The sequence below is a fragment of the Trachypithecus francoisi genome, unplaced genomic scaffold (genome assembly GCF_009764315.1).
Source record: "Trachypithecus francoisi isolate TF-2019V2 unplaced genomic scaffold, Tfra_2.0 Lachesis_group5, whole genome shotgun sequence".
Lineage (NCBI taxonomy): Eukaryota > Metazoa > Chordata > Mammalia > Primates > Cercopithecidae > Trachypithecus > Trachypithecus francoisi.
This window is the reverse complement of record NW_022681470.1, coordinates 62,060,387-62,082,640: the sequence shown is the minus strand read 5'-3', so window position 1 is coordinate 62,082,640 and position 22,254 is coordinate 62,060,387. Positions and strand designations below refer to the sequence as shown.

Genomic DNA, 22,254 nt, shown 5'->3' with positions numbered 1-22,254 from the left:
TTACTTCTCACTGGGTCCCTCCCACAACACATGGGGATTATGGGAACTACAATTCAGGATGAGATTTGGGTGGGGACACAGCCAAACCATATCATTCTGCCCCTGGCCCCTCCCAGATCTCATGTCCTCGCATTTCAAAACACAATCATGCCTTCTCAACAGTTGTCCAAAGTCTTAACTCATTCTAGTATTAACCCAAAAGTCCAAGTCCAAAGTTTTATCTGAGACAAGGCAAGTCCCTTCCACCTGTGAGCCTATAAAATCAAAAGCAAGTCAGTTATTTTCTACATACTATGAGGGTACAGGCATTGGATAAATACACCCATTCCAAATGGGAGAAATTGGCCAAAACAAAGGTGCTACAGGGCCCATGCAAGTCTGAAATCCAATAGGGTAGTCATTAAATCCTGAAGTTCCAAAATGATCTTTTTTGACTCCATGTCTCACATCCAGGGCATGCTGATGGAAGAGGTGGTCTCCTATGGCATTGAGCATCTTCACACCTGTGGCTTTGCAGGGTACAGCCCACTTCCTGGCTGCTTTCATGGGCTGGCATTGAGTGTCTGTGGCTTTTCTAGGCACATGGTGCAAGTTGTGTGTGGATCTACCATTCTGGGTTGTGGAAGACAGTGGCCTTCTTCTCACAGTTCCACTAGGCAGTGTCCCAATAGGGACTTTCTGTGGGGGTTCCAACCCCACATATCCCTTCTGCACGGCCCTAACAGAGGTTCTCCATGGGGACTCCACCCCTGCAGCAAACTTCTGCCTGGATATCCAGTCATTTTCATACATCCTCTGAAATCCAGGTAGAGATTCCCAAACCTCAACTCTTGATTTCTATGCACCTACAGGCCCAACACCACATGTAAGCTGACAAGATTTGGGGCTTGCACCCTCTGAAGCAATGGCCTGAGCTATGTGTTGGCCCCTTTTAGCCACAGCTGGAACTGAAGCAGCGGAGATGCAGGGCACCATGTCCCAAGGCTGCACAGAGCAGGGGGGCCCTGGGTCCAGCTCACAGAACCATTTTTCCCTCCTAGACCTCCAGGGGTCACAGGAGGGCCTGCTGTGAAGGTCTCTGACATGCCCTGGAGAAATTTTCCCCATTGTCTTGCTGGCTAATACTTGGCTCCTCATTACTTATGAAAATGTCTGCAGCGGGCTTGAATTTCTCCCCAGAAAATAGGTTTTCTTTCTTTCTTTCTTCTTTTTTTTTTTTTTTTTTTTTTTTCTGAGATGGAATCTTGCTCTGTTGCCCAGGCTAGAGTGCAATGGCGCTATCTCAACTCACTGTAACCTCCACCTCTCAGGTTCAAGCAATTCTCCTGCCTCAGCCTCCCAAGTAGCTGGAATTACAGGCACTTGCCATCACGCTGGGCTAATTTTTGTATTTTTAGTAGAGACGGGGTTTTGCCATATTGGTCAGGCTGGTCTCCAACTCCTGACCTCAAGTGATCCGCCCACCTTGGCCTCCCAAAGTACTGGGATTATAGGTGTGAGCCACTGTGCCCAGCCAGAAAATAGGTTTTCTTTTCTATGACATTGTCACACTGCAAATTTTTCAAACTTTTATGTTCTGCCTCCTCTTCAGCACTTTGCTGCTTAGAAATTTCTTCTGGGGTGGGCATGGTGGCTCACACCTGTAATCCCAGCACTTTGGGAGACCGAGGTGGGTGGATCATCTGAGGTCAGGAGTTTGAAGCCAGCCTGGCCAACATGGTAAAACCCCATCTCTACTAAAAATAAAGAATTAGCCGGGTGTGGCACACACCTGTAGTCCCAGCTACTTGGGAGGCTGAGGCAGGAGAATTGCTTGAACCTGGGAGGTGGAGGTTACAGTGAGCTGAGATTGCACCACTACACTCCAGCCTGGGTGACAGAGCAAGACTCTGTCTCTAAATAAATAAATAAATTTCTTCCACCAGATACCCTAAGTCATCTCTCTCAAGTTCAAAGTTCCACAGATCACTAGGGCAGGGGTAAAATGCCTCCAGTCTCCTTGCATAGCAATAGTGACCTTTATTCCAGTTCCCAACAAGTTCCTCATTTCCATCTGAGACCACCTTACCCTGGACGTCATTGTCCATATCACTATCAGCATTTTGGTCAAAGCCATTCAACAAGTCTCTAGGAAGTTCCAAACTTTCCCACGTTTTCCTGTCTTCTTCTGAGCCCTCCAAACTGTTCCAGCCTCTGCCTGTTACCCAGTTCCAAAGTCGCTTCCACAATTTCATGTATCCTTACAGCAGCAGCCCACTCTTGGTACCAATTTACTGTGTTAGTCCATTCTCACGCTGCTAATAAAGGCATACCTGAGACTGGGTAACTTATAAAGGAAAGAAGGTTAATTGACTCACAGTTCCGCAGGGCTGAAGAGGCCTCAGGAAGCTTACAATCATGGTGGAAGGAGAAGCAAACATGTCCTTCTTCACATGGTGGCAGCAAGGAGAAGTGCTGATCAAAAGGGGGAAAAGCCCCTTACCTCCCATCAGGTCCCTCCCATGACACACAGGGATTATGGGAGTTAGCAATTCAAGATGAAATTTGGATGGGGACAAACCGTATCAGAAAGTAGTAGAGTTAACAGCATGGTGAAAGATGGTATGTGAGACTTAAAGCTTAGGGAGGAGTTTTATCATACACTTAGCTGATACTGTGTAAGGTTTTTTCCCCCTACACTGTTTTGAAAAATGTTAAACTTATGGAAGAGTGGTACAATGAAGACCCATATACCCTTTACCCAAATTCATATTCTCTTTTCTCCAAAATGTGCACTCTCTCTTTCTCTCTATACATGCGTGCACACACACACACGTGTGCATACTTTTTTACTGAGCTATATGAAATTCAGTTACAAGGGCAGGCACAGTGGCTCATGCCTGTAATCTGAGCACTTTGGGAGGCCAAGGTGGGTGAATCACCTGAGGTCAGGAGTTCGAGACCAGCCTGGCCAACATGATAAAACCCTGTTTCTACCAAAAATACAAAAAAAAAAAAAAAAATTAGCCAGGCATGGTGGTGCACACGTGTAGTCCCAGCTACTGAGGAGGTTGAGGCAGGAGAATCACTTGAACCTGGGAGGCAGAGGTTGCAGTGAGCCAAGATTGTGTCCTGCACTCCAGCCTGGTGACAGAGTGAGACCCTGCCACAAAAAAAAAAAAAAAAAGTAACAGAAAACACTTTATTCCTAAGTACTTCATCATGTATCTCCTAAGAAAAAGGATATCGTTCTACATAATCAAAGTGTCATTATTATACCCAAGAAATTTAACATTGATACAATAGTATTATTTAATATGTAATCTATATTAACATTTTTCAGTTGTCCCAAATATGTTTAGTTGCCCTAAATATGGTATGTTTGTTTGTTTGATACAGGAGCCAATCCAGGAAATATATAGTATATTTTGTTGTCATGTTTCTTTAGTCTCCTTTTATCTAGAATAGTCTTTCTGCCTTTGAGGAGTCTGGGCCTTGTTATTGCTTAAGGTTTGATCAGAGATGTGGGATGAAGGCTGAGATGGGTAAATGTACCTTAAATGGTGAGATGGTCATGAACTCACTAGTCCTGTAATTTGAATTGTAAAGAATCTTTTGATCTATTCCTCTTGAAAGTATACTAGCATGTCCTTCAGTTGTTTCTGGCAATACCTAAATGATGTATGAAGATGACAGCAATTTAGGGGAAGGGAACAGTCTCCCTAAAATTGACAGCCGAAACCTAAAGGCTGATCAATAGCCAAATTAGACAGACTTATTCTCTTCAACCTTTAGGAAAGGAAACTACAGGGACTTTAGGAAACTCTCCTCGGCTGACCAGAGGACCTCAACTTTCTGCTCTGGGGTCAGGAGGAGAGTCAGGCTCTGAAGTGTTTCCCTGGTGTCCTTCCATGGACCTGTACTTTCTATTCTTCCAGGGTTTTTTAGGACCTTCATATGTACCAGGCACTGTGCTAAGCACTGGGGATACAAAGATTAAAACGGCAATCCCTGCCTTCATGTTGCTCATAGTATGGGGAAGAAGACAGTACAGGTTGAGTATTCCTAATCCAAAAATTACAAATCCAAAATGCTCCATAATCCGAAACTTTCTGAGCACTGACATGACCCTCAAAGAGAATGCTCACTGGAGCATTTTGGATTTTTAATTAGAGGTGTTGAATCAGCAAGTATAATGGATATATTCCAAAATCTGGGGAAAAAAATGAAATTCAAAACACTTCTGGTTCTAAGCCTTTCAGATAAGGGATACTCAACCTGTAATGGAAATGAACCTGGAGACAGGAAGGTTGGCGGCAGGATTTATGAAGTACAGTCATGCACTGCATAATGACATTTTGGTCAGTGAGACCACATATACAATGTAGTCCCATAAGATTATAATGGATTGGCTAGGTGTGGTGGATCACGCCTGTAATCCCAGCACTTTGGGAGGCCGAGGCAGGCGGATCACCTGAGGTCGGGAGTTCGAGACCAACCTGACCAACATAGAGAAACCCTGTCTATACTAAAAATACAAAATTAGCTGGGTGTGGTGGCGCATGCCTGTAATCCCAGCTACCCGGGAGGCTGAGGCAGAATAGCTTGAACCCGGGAGGCAGAGGTTGCGGTGAGCCGAGATTGTGCCATTTCACTCCAGCCTGGGCATCAAGAGCGAAACTCCGTCTCAAAAAAACAAAAATAAACAAAAAAGATTATAATGGACTAAAAAATTCCTATTGCCTAGTGACATCATAGCTGTTGTAATGTTGCAGCACAGTGCAATACACATGTGGTGATGCTTGTGTAAACCTACTGATATAAAAGAATAGCACAATTATGTAAGGTATATATTTGATAAACAGCTATGTTACTGGTTTATATATTTACTGTACTATACTTTTTATCTTTTTATACCTTTTAGATACTCTAAAAAGTGTAGTACAGTAAATATATAAACTAGTAAGGATAGCCTCGGGCAGGACCTTAGGACGAACTCCAGAAGAAGGTCTTGCTATCATAGGAAGTGACAGCTCCATGTGTGTTATTGTCCTTGAAGACCTTCCAGTGGGACAGGATGTGGAAGTGGAAGACAGTGATATAGATGATCTTGACCCCATGCAGGCCTAGGCTAATATGTCTGTGTTTTAGTTCTTAACAAAAAAGTTTTAAAAGCTAGAAAAAAAAAAAAAGAAAGCCTATAACCAGCCTAGACAACAGAGAAAGACCCCATCTCTACTAAAAATCAAAAAATGATCCCGGCATGATGGCATACAACCATAGTCTTTGCTGGTCAGGAAGCCGAGGTAGGAAAATCCCTTGAGCCCAGAAGTTCAAGGCTCCCTTGAGCTGTGATCGTGCCACTGCACTCCAGCCTGGACGACAGAGCACAACCCTGTCTCTTAAAAAAATATATATATATATATATTTGTACAGCTATACAATGTGTGTTGTAAGCTAAGTGTTTATTGCAAAAGTCAAACAAAAAGCTTAAAAAATTAAAAAGTTTATAAAGTAAAATTACAGTAAGTAGAGGTTGATTTATTATTGAAGAAAAACTTTTAAAAATAAATATAGTGTAGCCTAAATATACAGTGTTCATAAAGCCTACAGTAGTGTACAGTAATGTCCTAGGCCTTCACATTCACTCACCACTCACTCACTGACTCACCCAGAGCAACTTCCACTTCTGTAAGCTCCATTCATTATAAATGCCCTCTACAGGTATACCATAAAATGGTAAAATATTTTTTATACCGTATTCTTACTGTACCTTTTCTTGGTTTAAGTATGTTTAGATACACAAATACCATTGTGTTACAGTTGCCTATGGTATTCAGTACAGTAACACACTGTACGGGTTTGTAGCCTGGTAGCAAAAGACCATACTATTAATACGTAGCCTAGGTGTGTAGCAAGTATACCATCTAGGTTTGTGTAAGCACAGTCTGGTGTTTGTACAAGGACAAAATCACCTGACAACTCATTTTTCAGAGCATAATCCTGTCCAGTGACACTACTTTGAGGTACCTACCTTTGAGCTTGGGTATGCAGCACTGCTGTGTGCAGGATCAGAAACAAGGTGACTCTTGCCCTGCTTTGTTGGCAGCTGGATAAGCAGAACCGTGCCAAGATCACTGACTTAGGATTCTGCAAGCCAGAGGCCATGATGTCAGGCAGCATTGTGGGGACACCAATCCATATGGCCCCTGAACTTTTCACAGGTAAGGCTGGAGGGCAGGCAGTGGGTCTGGGCAGGGTGTATTACTTTAATCCTGAGTGCTACCCCTTGAGCTCGTTTCCACAATCACTGCTGGCAGTTCTGGCACAGGCAAGGGAGAAACCAGATCAGGGGAGACCTACCTAAGGCAAGTAGCAGGGAAATTGAAGAGGTAGAGGAGTAAGAAAGAAAAAGTACAAATGGGAATCACCATTTGGACATCTCTCTGGGTTATTCGTGCCATAATTGCCATAATCAGCCAATTATTTAATCATAAAGTATTGATTGAATAACTCCTGTGTGATAGGAGTTGTCCTTTATCATTAAAGAACTTACAGTTGACATAGAGATATATTGAGAGGTAAAATAGGAAGCAGTATAATACAACGTATGATTAAGTGCTAAATTAAGGGCTATATGATGTACTGTTGGTGTTTAGAGAAGGAATAAATGAAGGTGGAAATGTTTAGTGGTTTTGTGATGAAGGTGAGATTTTGAGTAGAACTTGAGTCAGATCTGGGAAATTGGTAGGTGGGAAGGGAAATCATTTGTTTATTTATTTATTTATTTTTATTTATTATTTTTTTTGAGGCGGAGTCTCGCTCTGTTGCCCGTACTGGAGTGCAGTGGCCAGATCTCAGCTCACTGCAAGCTCCGCCTCCCGGGTTTACGCCATTCTCCTGCCTCAGCCTCCGGAGTAGCTGGGACTACAGGCGCCTGCCACCTCGCCCGGCTAGTTTTTGTATTTTTAGTAGAGATGGGGTTTCACCGTGTTAGCCAGGATGGTCTCGATCTCCTGACCTCGTGATCCGCCCGTCTCGGCCTCCCAAAGTGCTGGGATTACAGGCTTGAGCCACCGCGCCCGGCTGGGAAATCATTTATTAAGTATACACCTTGAGTTAAGCAGTATGGGTAGGTTTTTCATGTATTTTGTTTAATTCTGTGATGATGATGGATTTTTATGTCCATTCAATGGATAAAGTTGAGACCAGACTGATGAAGAAATCTACTCCCAAAAACATTGAGCTAAAAGGTAATGGACCTGTGATTTAAGTCTAGGACTTTCTGTCTCCATAGTACAACCCTGTAACATAAAGGAGAGAAAATTCTGGAGGCTAAAGAAGGGGAAATGAAGAAAATCACAGAATAGAAATAAGCGTGACAGGAAAGAAATCCATTTGGGGAACAGTAGCAAACAAGGTTGGAGATAAAATACATTGAGCTTGAAATTCCCACAGAAGAATCAAGGCTTGTTGTGCAAGACTTAAGGAGCTACTGAGCTTTTGAGTAGGAGACAAAGGAAAATGTTGATGAATATGAGCTTTAGCAACAGTAGGTAAAGATGATTTGGGAGGAACCAAGGTAAGACCAGATAGCTGGTCTTCTATGGTTGCCTCCATGATTAAGGTGGTGTTAGTGCGGAAACAAACAAATGTGAGAAATTTAGATTAATTCAGAGGAAGAGTGAACAAGATTTTGGTGCTAACTTGATACAGTTTGTGAACAGAAAAGAATGACTTAAAAGATGACTGCAAGGTTTTGAGCCCAAGTGATGGGAGTGATTGTTCCATTGCTAGCAAAGATAGAAAGGTAGTCATTAGTATTGGTAAGAGTTAAAATTAGCAATATATTTAAATTTCTTTCATTTCATGTATGAGTCTTCCCCCAGCCCTTCACTGGGTGATACATGTAAGGATTAGGTGTTAGTGAGACAGCTGTAGCCGTATTCAACATCTGAACTAAGTAGACAGTCATCATTTTTCTTTCTCTAGATTTACTTAACAACAACAAAAAAACTTTGGGCCAGGCACGGTGGTTCACGCCTGTAATCCCAGCACTTTGGGAGGCCAAGGCGGGTGGATCACTGAGGTCAGGAGTTCAAGACCAGCCTGACCAACATGGAGAAACCCCGTCTCTATTAAAAATACAAAATTAGCCGGATGTGGTGGTGCCTGCCTGTAATCCCAACTACTCGGGAGGCTGAGGCAGGAGAATCGCTTGAACCCGGGAGGCAGAGGTTGTGGTGAGCCAAGATCATGCTACTGCACTCTAGCCTGGGCAACAAGAGCAAAACTCTGTCTCAAAAAAAAAAAAAGAAGAAACTTTCTAATCCCACTGCTGTTACTCTATTTTGGTTACTTCATACTTAAATTTCTTTTATTGTTTCTATTGCAGTCCACCCTATTGCTGTCAGAATCATCTTTCTAAAATACTATATTCTTCATGTCACCTCCTACTCTAAAACATAAATGACTTCCTGCTGCCCACTAAATCCAGACTCTTGTACCTGACTTTGAAAATTATTATATTCTGGTTTCAACATACCTACCCACCCGTATTTCCAACTTTATTTCCTTAATTTTTTGTGATTAATCTTTTTGACTGTCCTAGCAGAATGACAGGCCTTATTTTCCTTTTCCTCTGTCAGGTTCTAGGCTTGGCTCTCTTAATATTGAGCTGTGACCTCCCAATGTCTTACTTGATTGTATTGTAAAATGGGCATTATAAATGTGCCCTGCCCACCTGGCAGGGTTGTTATTGAGAGATAATAGATGTTAAAAGCTTTGGAAAAAGCCAACCCTCTACTGAGGCAAGATGGTGTGGATGCTGCTGCCTGACTCTCTGCGGCTCATTATGTTTCATCCTTTCTTGCCATCAGGGAAGTACGATAATTCCGTGGATGTCTACGCTTTTGGAATTCTTTTCTGGTATATCTGCTCAGGCTCTGTCAAGCTCCCTGAGGCATTTGAGAGGTGTGCTAGCAAAGACCATCTCTGGAACAATGTGCGAAGGGGTAAGAGCCACAAGTACTACCTTGTCCTAACTCCCCTGGCTAGTGCAGACTGAGCCCAGGCAATGTCACCCAGCCTCCTGTCATCCTATCTGGCTACTCCATAGCAGGGCCATAGATACATTTAAACTGTCCTGAATCCAGAAAACATATTTAAGTCAACCTTTGCTTCCAGTCAACTCTCTATTGAACTATCTCAAAAAGCCTTTTTAAAAAAATGTCCAATTCTTCAACTTCATATGCCAGTGTGTTCCAGTTTTTCTTTTCTTTTTCTTTCTTTCTTTCTTTTTTTTTTTTTAAATTATTCTTATTGTTAGGTTCTAACCTAGATGTTTGCAATTGAAGTCAAAACTCCTTGTATTCTTTAGTATTCTGAGCCCCACTGGGAATTCAGCCTTTGAGCTGGTCATGCCTCTTTGTATGTGGTGGGCCCCTCACTGTGGTCTTGTTTCCATGCTCCTTTCTCTAGGGGCTCGTCCAGAACGTCTTCCTGTGTTTGATGAGGAGTGCTGGCAGTTGATGGAAGCCTGTTGGGATGGCGACCCCTTGAAGAGGCCTCTCTTGGGCATTGTTCAGCCCATGCTCCAGGGCATCATGGATCGGCTCTGCAAGTCCCATTCTGAGCAGCCAAACAGAGGACTAGATGATTCTACTTGAAAGCAAAGACCTTTCTTTTTCACTCTCTAATTCTTTCCTTCCCCCTCACCTTTTGGCCATGGGGAGAATTTGACATTTATTCACTATAGGACACACTCCCAAGGGAACTGGTGCTTGCTGGGAATCTTGAAACCTTCCCAGGCAGGGATGACTCCTGGACAGTGAAGAGTTGAATGACTGAGCATATTCAGCAGCTCACTGAAGCACCAAGCTATTCCTTTAGCAAAAAAGTGTCTAAGATGTGTAAAAGCTGAGGAATGTGATGTTCTGGCCTCACAAATGAAAAGGAGGCAGATGTTACCATTGTCTATTCACTGTATATGCTTCTAAGACAACCAGCGGGACACTGCAGTGGCAATAGTGTTAAAAAGTCTCATTCTCATGATTTTTGGCTCTAGCTAGGAATAGTTTAGTCAGGACTCAGAAAATTTGAACTTAGTTCTGGGATTATGAAAACATGGGGACAAAAACAGTAACTTGTGGATGTCTGGTTCCTGCTGTCTGCAGCCAGGGATCTCAGATTGCAATGGTCAGAAGTCCCAGTGAGGTAGCTAGAAACAGAGCTATCTGTTCCTCATAGTGCCAGTGTGTTTACATTTATAGGACCACATATCCCTGGTTTCTGGGGGAGGGTTTCACTGTTACATCACCAAAAGGCCCTGAAAAGAGTTAAAAAAAAAAAAAAAAAAAAAAGAGGCCGGGCTTGATGGCTCACGCCTGTAATCCCAGCACTTTGGGAGGCTGAGGCAGGCAGATCATAAGGTCCAGAGTTCAAGAGCAGCCTGGCCAACATGGTGAAATCCCGTCTCTACTAAATATACAAAAAATTAGCTGCGCATAGTGGTGCATGCCTGTAATCCTAGCTACTGGGGAGTCTGAGGCAGGAGAATCGCTTGAACCTGGGAGGCGGAGGTTGCAGTGAGCTGAGATCGTGCCACTGTACTTCAGCCTGGGCGACAGGGTGAGACTCTGTCTCAAAAAAAAAAAAAAAGAATGTGTGTGCATATATGTGTGTGTATATGTATATACATGTGTGTGTGTCTATATCTCTATATATAGACATACACACAGAAGTTACTGGATTTAGAGTTACTGCTAACCCCAGAACAGAATCTGTTCTTTTACCTTTGAGTCTTTTCTTTTGTTTACCTCTTTTCATCTCAAAGTGGGAAAGCTCCAGATAACATGGTACATAGGAGTGAGTGAGCAAAACCAACCCAGTGCGAAGTATTTGGGTGAGACCTGAGAGGTGGGAGATGATTGGAGGCCATGGCCTGTGTACAAACGTACTGGAAGAAAACGAGCTTCTTTTTAAAATTTAACATAGTCAGAAGCTTTTCTTTTTGTGTTTCAATCTAACACGTTGACGTTTTTAAAATTTGATCAGTGAGCTTTTTAACCAAGATTTCTCCTGCAATTTGTTCCTTCTTTTTACCTTATTTTAAATATAATCTGTTAGAAGAAAAAAAGAAGCAGACGAAAGAGAAAAACCCTCCTCTGGTAGTTCTGTGTGTGTGCCCCTCACCCGTGTGCTAGTGTCTGGGAAGTTTCCCTGAAAGGTGGGAGGCGGGTGGGTGGTCTTTTGGAGAGTTCCTCATGAAGTGTGCTTGAGGAAAGAAATTCTGATTCTAGGCAGAGGAAGGGGAACAATTTAAATATTGGTGCATCTCAGATGCACTTCTTCAAGCCTTCCTCAACCAAACTGATCCATTAGATTCAGAAAAACAGGTAGACGAGGAAGTAGACAGTGGAAGTGAGTAGTTTCCCTCCATCTGCCTAATCCCCAATAACTGTGGTCTGGCCCCTGTGTCCAGCCCCAGAGTTTGTAGAACAGGTCCCCAAGTAGGTGTATAAGATGAGTTGCAAATTAGCCGGACATGGTGGTGTGGGCATGGTGGTGTGCGCCTGTAGTCCCAGCTACTCGGGAGTCTGAGGCAGGAGAACTGCTGGAACCTGGAATGCGGAGATTGTGGTGAGCCGAGATCGTGCCACTGCACTCTAGCCTGGGCAACAGAGTGAGACTCCATCTCAAAAAAGAAAAAGAAAAAGATGAGTTGCACATTTGCTGCTGGGATTTTCTAGGGTTGTTTATGACAGAATGACCATCTTTTAAATATTAATGGAATATAAATGGAGTCTATAATGAGTCTTTCATATAACTTTTAACTCTTTGGCTATCCTGGGCTCTGATCATGACATATTTGAGCATAGTAGCTCCCTAAACTCTTGCAACCTTTCAGAAACTCCACGTAGTGCTAATAACCTTTTTACCTGCAAATGATAAAGTAACTGACTCAGTGTCTTTGGGCTCTGTAGGCTTTAGCCTTGTTTTGGTAGGATGTTCAGTACATTCGAATTTTTACCACCTATTTAGCTATACTTCAAGTACTCTATTCTCTGCACTAACTCACTTGTCCTTCTGGGAACTATGATGGGGCTTCAAGGGAGTCAGGTGTCAAGAGAGGAGGGGTAAGTACTCTCTACTTGCTGGAAAATCATTGTCTAAGTCTGTTGTGTATGAAATTTTAGGAAAAGTCTTACATAGTTCCCTTTCCAGACTGTCTTCTTTTGACTCTAGCTATAATCATAAGTCTGTGCTTCCATTATGAAGGTCACATTCCTAGCATTCTTTGGAAGTCTCAGCTCATACTCCCATTCACATATGGGAGGTTAGATTTTTTTTCATCTACCCAGAGTCCCTTTTTAGTTTACCCCATGGCTTAGTCTGCGATCAGATGCCAGTTCTCTAGCAGATTCCCCAACAGTTTTTTCCCCAATGGGGAGGGTGGAAGGGAGGGACTCATGTAAGTAAAGAGATGAGTAGTTGTGTTACAGTTCATTTTCTTAAAAAAAGTATTTTGAGAAAAGGTGCAAAATATTCTTGAAAGTCTCTAGGCCAGCCAAAATCCATATATGGATATTTGGGGATGTTATTTAAATACTCAGCAGGCTGAGTGCAGGTATACGTGTGTATAATGTGTATACTTTGCTTTTGTTTTATAACATTGTCAGCTAATTTTGGTTTCTTTGTTCCTTGGCATCCATTCTTATGATAAGTGATGGAATGCCATGAAACGTACTGTATCGTATATTACTTGGGAGGACACTAGGTTTTCAAAGAAGTCTGGCAGCACTTGGCTTATAGAGGGCCCAGCATGACCAAAGTCCTAAAGATTTTACCTCCCAGCTTTGGTTGTACGTGTTCCCAAGTGGTGAGGTGAGATTGTGGCTGGAGGAGGAAAAAGGATGACGTGAAAGAATGACCCTTATTGTGTTCTGTCCTTCTAATCAGCATAATTAGGGCAGCTTACCCCAGCATGAAAATGATGACCTGGCCATTTTTAATGGCCAGAGCTTGAAGTCTGGTCTCTCATTTTGTTTCAGAAATGAGGCCTTCCTGCAGAGCAGTCAGGAGAAATGGTGGAGCCTGGGACCCTGGAATGGCTGACCCTGGGCCTAGAGAGCTGATGGCAAGGGCTGTCTGGCCCGGCTCATTTGGGTGGGGTTTCCCCAGGCATACCTTAGTTCCCTGATCCTCTGCAAAGAGTAGCTCATTGACTGAGCAAGCGCTTCACAGGAGGACTGTGCTGGTTGTTCCCAGACCAAAGAGAGTCACTTTTGACTCCATCAACTTCAAGGGGACAGAGCCTAGGCAGCTTCTCCTAATTTTTAACACTAAAATTCAAGGAAGCAGTGGAGGAAAGAATGCATTACTACCACAGATAGAAATAGGGGACTCGTCGAACTCTCGACTAGTACCTGTCAGCTCTCAAGTGCATTTTTGTGTCTTTGCTTGAGCTGCCAAAGAAGGGTCAGTCACAAAGTGTTCGTCCTAATAGAAGAAGTGCCTCGGGGTTGCAGGGCTTCAAAGTGACAACTGCACTGAAAGACACTTTATATTTTGGCTTTGGCTTATTATTTAGCACTGGGAGGCCTGGGGGGAATTGGTGATTACAGTAGCACTTTGGGAAGTTAAAGGCCCCTTTGGGCTTGCTTTGGAGAGATGATGGCATGCTTGGTATTCCATTTGGATAATCAGGAAACCTCCCTAGTCCACCCATATTGCATCAGAGTGGGATTAACAACCCTGGAAGAGGCCGGGCGCGGTGGCTCAAGCCTGTAATCCCAGCACTTTGGGAGGCCGAGACGGGCGGATCACGAGGTCAGGAGATCGAGACCATCCTGGCTAACACGTCTCTACTAAAAAAATACAAAAAACTAGCCGGGCGAGGTGGCGGGCGCCTGTAGTCCCAGCTACTCGGGAGGCTGAGGCAGGAGAATGGCGTAAACCCGGGAGGCGGAGCTTGCAGTGAGCTGAGATCCGGCCACTGCACTTCAGCCTGGGCGACAGAGCAAGACTCCGTCTCAAAAAAAAAACAAAAAACAAAAAAAAACCAAAACAACCCTGGAAGAGTCCACTGCCAAAAGTGTAGTTGCTTTCCTTGAGTTTCCAAAGCTTTTGGATTTTCTGGATCAAGTAACCCACTTTTTAAAACCTGAGGTCAGGAGTTCAAGACCAATCTGTGACATGGTGAAACCCCGTCTCTCTTAAAAATAGAAAAAATTAGCCAGGCATGGTGGCGGGCATCTATAGTCCCAGCTACTCAGGAGGCTGAGGTAGGAGAATTGCTTGAACCCAGGAGACAGGCTGCAATGAGCCGAGAACACACCACTGCACTCCAGCCTGGGTGGCAGAGCAAGACTCCATTTCAAAAAAAAAGAAAAAAGAAAAAGAAGGTTAATCCTTCCAAATATGGAGGTGGGATGAATAGGGCTTGTTTGATGTTGAAGTGGGAAAGGAGGGAGTGGCCTTGGGACACTTGTATTCCAAACTCCCCTGGAGGTTTCCAGTAGCACTACTGTTCTTAAAAGGGTTTTATTTTTAACTTCATCTGTTTTGTTAACATCCAGTCCAATTGAGGTGATCTCAGAGGTGCATCAGGACACCAAGCACTGGGGAGGCCACCTTGCCCAGATGGTTGAAGAGAAAATTGGTCTGGACAGTTGTATTTTGTCTTCATGTAATGTCGTTTGTTTGTTTTAAAGGACTAATGTTTGTTACAGTGTTAAATAAAGGTGTAACATACTAAGTGTGTAGAATAAAAGTGCAATAACAAAAGAAAATGACTTTCGCACACACTTCAGTCTTTATCCTCTCTCCTTTCTTGTGCTACCTGGCTCTTTCCATAATACTGTTACAGCAGGACTGTGGTAATTGTGTGCATTTTGAAGAGATGCAACTCGGGGTTCATCTTCATTCATGTAATTTTGAAGGGTTGGGTTTGGTTTTATAGAGTATTCTATATACTTGTTGGGTTACACAAATACCAGATGTGCTGTATAATAAAGATCACATTAACGTTTTAGGTTTCTATCTGTTTGGTTTTGGTTTTCCCTTACCTCACTACCCACAGTAACAGGACATTCCCTAATCCATTCCATTTCCACTGGTGACCTGCAGTCGGATGTCTTTCAGTTTGTCTTAGGGGAGATAGATGGAACATGTTCCTCTCCCATCAGGGGCCCTCCCCAGCCACCATGGCTCTTGGCCTCTGGGTACTTTACATCACCACTACTGGAGGGTGGGGCAAGGGAATGGGAAATAGGATAGCGGAGCAAAGGGGTGAGATGATAGCGATGTATCTTCCGGAGCCTATCCTGGGTGACATGCTTTTTTCCAGCTTCTTTTAAGCACAAACCTGCAGTATTGTGCGTTCATATATGAGCCTAGCTACTCTTTATTACACTGTGAGGGAACTTGGCACATAATCTTATGCTGGCCTATCTGCATGTAGTGTATTTTGAAGTTTCTATTTAGGCTCACCCCAGCGCTGAGATTTGCTTACTCAGCAGTGCCTGACAGGCACCACCATGGGCCACCGCCAAGAGACAGGCACTACCTCTAGTCACCAGGGAAGGTCAGCGTGCAACACGAGGTGCATTTGCTTTGGTTTGTTTTTTGTTATCATACCCATGTCTGGCTTGTGTGGCTGTCATCTTTTGCTGTAACTACTTTTGGTTTGACTGCAACACAAGGTTAGCCAGCAGATGGCAGCACATCTTACGTAGTTGGTGTGTTCTGCTCCTTGATCTCAGTGGTTCTCAGCCCATACCCACACAGTATTCATTTAATGCAGCTGAAGCCGGTTAGCTCAGTTGGTTAATGCTAATGATGCAGATAAGCCTTTTTTATTTTTATTTTGGAGACAGTGTCTTGCTCTTGCTGTTGCCCAGGCTGGAGTGCGGTGGCACAAACATGGCTCACGGTAGCCTCGACCTCCTGGGCTCAAGCAATCTTCCTGCTTCAGCCTCCTGAGTACCTGGACCATAGATGCACACCATCATGCCTGGCTGTTTTTGTTTAAGGATAGGGTCTGGCTATGTTGCCCAGGCTGGTCTCAAACTCCTGGGCTCAAGCAATCCTCCTGCCTCAGCCTCCCAAAGTGCTGGTATTACATGCACCCAGCCCAGATAAGCCTCTTAACACTTGTGAAACTCTGATAACTCCAGCCACCCTTCACAGTTAAATATATCCCATCTTATATGCATATGCCCTGTATTTTCCTAGGAAGTTCAGTGTGACTGAGTTCTCTTAACCTCTTCCTTTGCCCTTATTACTTTGGAAAAAAATAGCTTTTGGTATACACATTTTCAGATTGGGCATGCTTTTTCAAGAACACGTCCCTCAGTAGTCATGTGCCCTGAGTAGGGCAACTTGGGTGGCCTTCCCGACCCTGTATTTTGGTGGGATTCAGGCTTCTGAACATTATTAAATTCAACCTCAAAATTTCTGCCTTTAGTAGAATCCCAAGGGTCCATGAAGTGCTAACTGAATGGCCTCCTTTGGAGTGCAGTTACTATGGGGAGACACGCACTGAGTGAGGCCTCTTGTGGCCCTTCTAGGGAGAGCCTGTACCTTGGTATATTTTATTTTTATTTTTATTTTTTTGAGATAGAGTCTCTCTCTCTCTCCCAGGCTGGAGTGCAATGGTGTGATCTCAGCTCACTGCAACCTTGCCTCACGGGTTCAAGCTATTCTCCTGCCTCACCCTCCCAAGTAGCTGGGATTACAGGTGTACACCACCATGCCCGGCTAATTTTTGTATTTTTAGTGGAGACAGGGTTTTGCCATATTGGTCAGGCTGGTCTCAAACCCCTGACCTCAGGTGATCTGGCCTCTCAGAGTGCTGGGATTACAGGCATGAGCCACCACGCCCAACCCCTTGGTATATTTTGAAGTTAGCATTTCAAATCCATGAAAAAAACAGATCAGTCAGTAAAGTTGGCTATCCCCTTGTTTTAGTCTTTTCCTGCTACTATAACAAAATACCACAGACCAGGTAATTTATAAATAACAAATTTATTTCTCACAGTTTTAGGAGCTGGGAAGTTCATGATTGAGGCGCCAGCAGGGTCAGTATCTGGTAAGGACTGCTCTGTGCGTCCAAGATGGCACCTTGTTGCTGCGTCCTTCAGGAGACTAACACTGTTCTCACATGGCAGAAGAGATGGAAGAACTAGGCAGCCCTCTGAGCCTCTTTATAGTGCCATTAATCCTATCTGTGAGGGCTAAGCCCACATGGCCTAATCACTTCCCAAAGGCCCCACCTCTTAATGGCTTGGGGTTTGAGTTCCAACATAGGAATTTTGGAGGGACACATGCATTCAAATCGTATCATCACCTGAGGAAAAAAATACTTAAATCATCATGTGAAAAAAAAGTCCAGGTATAGGAAAGATGTAAATGTAAAAACAAAAACAAAAACAAAAACTCTAGGCTAGGCACAGTGGCTTGGCCGGGCATGGTGGCTCATGCCTGTAATCCTAGTACTTTCAAAGGCCAAGGTGGGCAGATCACCTGAGGTCAGGAGTTCGAGACTAGCCTGGCCAATATGGTCTCTACTAAAAATACAAAAATTAGCTGGGTGTGGTGGTGCATACCTGTGACCCCAGCTACTCGGGAGGCTGAAGCAGGAGAATCACTTGAACCTGGGAGGCAGAGGCTGCAGTGAGCTGATCGTGCCACCACATTCCAGCCTAAGCAACAGAGCAAGAGTCCATCTCAAAAAATATATATATATAAAAAACTATATATAACTATATAAAACTATATAACTATATATAACCATATATATATATAAAACATAACCCATTTTTTGGTAAAAATCCCTTTGTTCCCCAGAACCCCAAATTATCTAGAGATTTAGTCCATCTGCACATATAGTGCACAGAAAAAAAAATTGTAAATGTATAAATCAAACTGATAATAGTGATTTTCCTAAAGAGGCAACTTCCAACTTTTAGGGTATGGAATTTCTGTTACTCTGTTGTTTATCTGCTATGAACATCTAGAAAATGAATCCTGGCTAATTTAGGAGGAAGGAAATACGTACTGGAAAAATACTAGTGCCTCAAAAAATCAGCAAGAACTGGAAGATCAGACTCACAGAATCTGTAGGCAGGAACCAGAGCAGCTCTGCAAGCTTTTGCTGTCTAAGGCTATGATGAACCATCTTTACTCCCTCACGAGTTAACAGCCAGGGCGAGTTTTCTCAATTGGCCCAGCACAGGTCCCAGACCCATCTTCTAGCTTTACTGGTTGAGAACTAGAAGGATCTGTCCCCTTCAGATTCCATGATGGGAGGCAGGCACCTAAATTTGCCTGCTCACTAAAAATTATATTCCTTGGAGGAGATGTAACTCCTGAAAAGTAATCAAAGAGAAATGAGAAAAGGGACCTAAATTCAGGACAGGTGCCAGGTGACACATGGCCGTTACAGTTCATCTCTTGGGCTGCTTGACCTCCACAGCCACCCTTCTGGCACTACTGGGAGGCAAGGTCGTGAAAGAAGATTGACAGATTGGGGACTGATACAGAGAGGCCACAACTTGGTCTCTGGGAAGGACATTTCTAAATCTCTGGAGTGTTTTTCAACCTATGAAGAATGCCTTGGCTTCTATTTTCTTTCTCTTTCCTTCCTCCCTTATTTTCTCAGCATGGCTTCCCCATGAATCAAAGACACTCAAGCATCTAGGTAAAGGCTAAATCAGAGCCTTTCTATGTGTGGAAGCAGGAGTTTAAGAGGCAAATGTCAGGCTCAATGTGAAGCCACTGGCTCTGAAAATAAGGGGAACTGCTCTAGATTCTAAGCTGGGACCACAGAGAAACATGGTGGTTAGTCTAAGACATTGTATTGAGCAGGATTTGCTTACAATTGTTAAAAATTATTAGATACTGGCAAAGGAGTATATGTAACATCCTCATATATTTTGATGCGGCCGGGTGTGGTGGCTCATGCCTGTAATCCCAGCACTTTGGGAGGCCGAGGCGGGCAGATAATCTGAGGTCAGGAGTTCGAGAGCAGCCTGGAAACATGGCCAAACCCCATCTCTACTAAAATATAAAAATTAGCCGAGCATGGTGGCGGGTGCCTGTAATCCCAGCTACGCAGGAGGATGAGGCAGGAAGAATTAATTGAACCTAGGAGGCGGAGGTTGTAGTGAGCTGACATTGCATCGCTGTACTCCAGACTGGGCAAGACACTGTCTTTAAAAAAAAAAAAAAATTGATGCATAAGAACAGTTTTTTTTTTGTTTTGTTTTGTTTTTTTTCTGGAGACAAAGTCTCACTGTCACCCAGGCTGGAGTGCAATGGTGCCATCTCGGCTCACTGCAACCTCCATCTCCCAAGGTCAAGTGATTCTCCTGCCTCAGCCTCGTGAGTAGCTGGGATTACAGGCATGTACCACCACGCCTGGCTAACTTTTGTATTTTTAGCAGAGATGGGGTTTTGCCATGTTGGTCAGGCTAGTCTCAAACTCCTGACCTCAGGTGATCCATCTGCCTTGGCCTCCCAAAGTGCTGAGATTACAGACGTGAGCCACCAGGCCTGGCCAAGAACAATTTTTTAAAATGTGAATTTATCATGCAATTTGTGGGCCAGAACACTGCCATGGTTTTTAAGCCCCTGTGTGATTCTCCCAGATACCAGTTCCTGCACCTCCCTGCCTTTCTCCCATCCCTAAGTTACTACTGTGTTGATCATTCTCTTTTTTTTCTTTTTTTCCTTTTTTTTTTCTTTTTTATTTGAAACGGAGTCTTGCTTTGTCATCCAGGCTGGAGTGCAGTGGCGTGATCTCAGTTCACTGCAACCTCCGCCTCTTGGGTTCAATCGATTCTTCTGCCTCAGCCTCCCAAGTAGCTGGGATTATAGGCACACACCACCTCACCCAGCTAATTTTTGTATTTTTAGTAGAGACGGGGTTTCACCATGTTGGCCAGGCTGATCTTGAACTCTTGACCTCATGATCTGCCCGCCTCGGCCTCCCAAAGTGCTGGGATTACAGGTGTGAGCCCCCATGCCCAGCCCATTCCCTCTTTTTTTTTTTTTTTTTAAGAAAAGTATTTCCAAATATACCTGTAGCTCTAAACAATATATACTTTGTGTTGTGCCTTATAAAAATGATATTATTTAACCAGGCATGGTATGGCATGTGCCTGTAGTCCTAGCTACTTGGGAGGCTGAAGTGGGAGGACTGACTGAGCCCAGGAGGTTGAGGTGAGTTTTATAAAGGTATGTTTAAATTTGCAAGTGTGGTCAGGCATGGTGGGTCACACCTGTAATCTCAGCACTTTGGCAGGCCAAGGTGGTAGAATTGCTTGAGCTCAGAAGTACAAGACCAGCCTGGGCAAAATAGTGAGACCCTGTCTCTACAGAAAATTTTAAAAATTTGCCAGCCAGACGTGGTGGCTCACGCCTATAATCCCAGCACTTTGGGAGGCTGAGGCAGGTGGATCACTTGAGGTCAGGAGTGTGAGACCAGCATGGCCAACATGGTGAAACCCCTTATCTACTAAAAATACAAAAATTAGCTGGCCATCTATTCTTCATTACGAAAAACTTTATAAAAACCTGAAAGAAATGTTGCATACTTGTATTTTCTGTTCTCCATTTCCGAGCAAGATAATAAAGAGAGGCTCTAAAATATTTGTAAATCAAAACCCAATGGGATTAAAAATGAAATATAGAAAACCAAATCTACATACAGCTGTGCCAGAGAGCATTTGTGGCTTTTTGTTTGTTTGTTTGTTTGTTTTTGAGACGGAATCTCTCTCTGTCACCCAGGCTGGAGTGCAGTGGCATGATCTTGGCTCACTGCAACCTCCGCCTCCCAGGTTCAAGCAATTTTCCCACCTCAGCCTCTCTAGTAGCTGGGATTAGAGGCACCCACCATCATGCCTAGCTAAACATTTTTGTATTTTTGTAGAGATGGGGTCTCACCATCTTGGCAAGGCTGGTCTCGAACTCATGGCCTCAGGTGATCCACTTGTCTCGGCCTTTCAAAGAGCTGGGATTAGAGGCATGAGCCACCAAGCTCAGATGCATGAGTGTTTTTTGTTTTTTTTGGCGGGTGGGGGAGCTGGGGACGGAGTCTCCATCTGTCACCCAGGCTGGAGTGCAGTGGCGCGATCTCAGCTCACTGCAACCTCGGCCTCCCGGGTTGAAGTGATTCTCCTGTCTCAGCCTCCTGAATAGCTGGGACCATAGGCGTGTGCCACCACACCCAGCTAATTTTTTGTATTCTTAGTAGAGACGGGGTTTCACCGTGCTAACCAGGATGGTCTCAATCTCCTGACCTTGTTATCCGTCCGCCTTGGCCTCCCAAAGTCCTGGGATTACAGGCGTGAACCACCATGCCCAGCCTGCATGAGTGGTTTTTATCTGATGTTTTGGATCCATTTCACATGAAACAAAAACAGGTGCTATGGTAAAGCCAAACCAGGAAACCCCCAATAGATTATTTTTAGCTTGCCTCTTAATTTTTCTATCCCCAGCTTCTCATTTTCTGTGATGAGTCTTGGACATGTAACCTCTTGAGGGGATGCCAGTGATGGATGGGCCATGGGTGAAGTGTCAACAAATGTGAAAAAGCAAATCCAGCTATAACTATATAGACAGTTCATCTGCAATGTTCAGCCGCATAACCGTAGATAAATCCAACCACTGAAGAAAAAATAATTCTCTGAAACATTTGTTCAACTAGCTTTTGTCCCTTGTAATCTACTCGTATGGGCAGCAAGCTCATATGCTCCAACATGACTGGCCATGGAGGCAGGTGGTGGAGCACAGGTGGTGGGCAGCATGGTGAGGGTGGCTGCAACTCAGATCCGGGGCTGGGTCTGGGCCTTATACCACCACACTTGGCTTTTTTTTTTTTTTTTTTTTTGAGTGGAGTTTTGCTCTTTTTGCCCAGGCTAGAGTGCAAGGGTGCCATCTCGGCTCAATGCAACCTCCGCCTCCTGGGTTCAAGTCATTCTCCTGCCTCAGCCTTCCGAGTAGCTGGGAGCCATGGCATGGCCACCACACCTGGCCTAATTTTTGTATTTTTAGTAGAGACAGGGTTTCACCATGTTGGCGAGGCTGGTCTTGAACTCCTGGCTTCAAGTGATCCGCCTGCATGGGCCTCCCAAAGTGCTGGGATTATAGGTGTGAGCCACTGCGCCAGGCCCTGTATTGTCTTTTAAATAACATCTCCAAAGTGGTAATAGAGACGAAATACCAACTTGTGAGTATATGTTTAGCTGATGTATACTCCAAGAATTAGGA

The 22,254-nt window shown here is 44.0% G+C and overlaps 1 protein-coding gene and 1 pseudogene across 3 annotated transcripts in view; one reads left to right on the top strand and one right to left on the bottom strand.

Annotated features, from left to right (window-relative positions):
* DSTYK (dual serine/threonine and tyrosine protein kinase) overlaps window positions 1–11,683 on the top strand; it is a 71,068-nt gene extending 59,385 nt beyond the window's left edge. For 2 of the 3 annotated variants that reach the window (XM_033200693.1, XM_033200692.1), the window contains exons 11-13: window positions 6,089–6,203; window positions 8,859–8,993; window positions 9,460–11,683. In XM_033200693.1, coding sequence (XP_033056584.1) covers window positions 6,089–6,203; window positions 8,859–8,993; window positions 9,460–9,647 — 438 coding nt within the window. In that variant the 3' untranslated portion in view covers window positions 9,648–11,683. The remainder of the gene's footprint in view (window positions 1–6,088; window positions 6,204–8,858; window positions 8,994–9,459) is intronic. The other variant, XM_033200694.1, reaches the window with a different exon arrangement.
* A 6,995-nt stretch (window positions 11,684–18,678) lies between these two features.
* Window positions 18,679–21,818, bottom strand: LOC117074076 (annotated as a pseudogene).
* Between the last annotated feature and the right edge of the window lie 436 nt (window positions 21,819–22,254).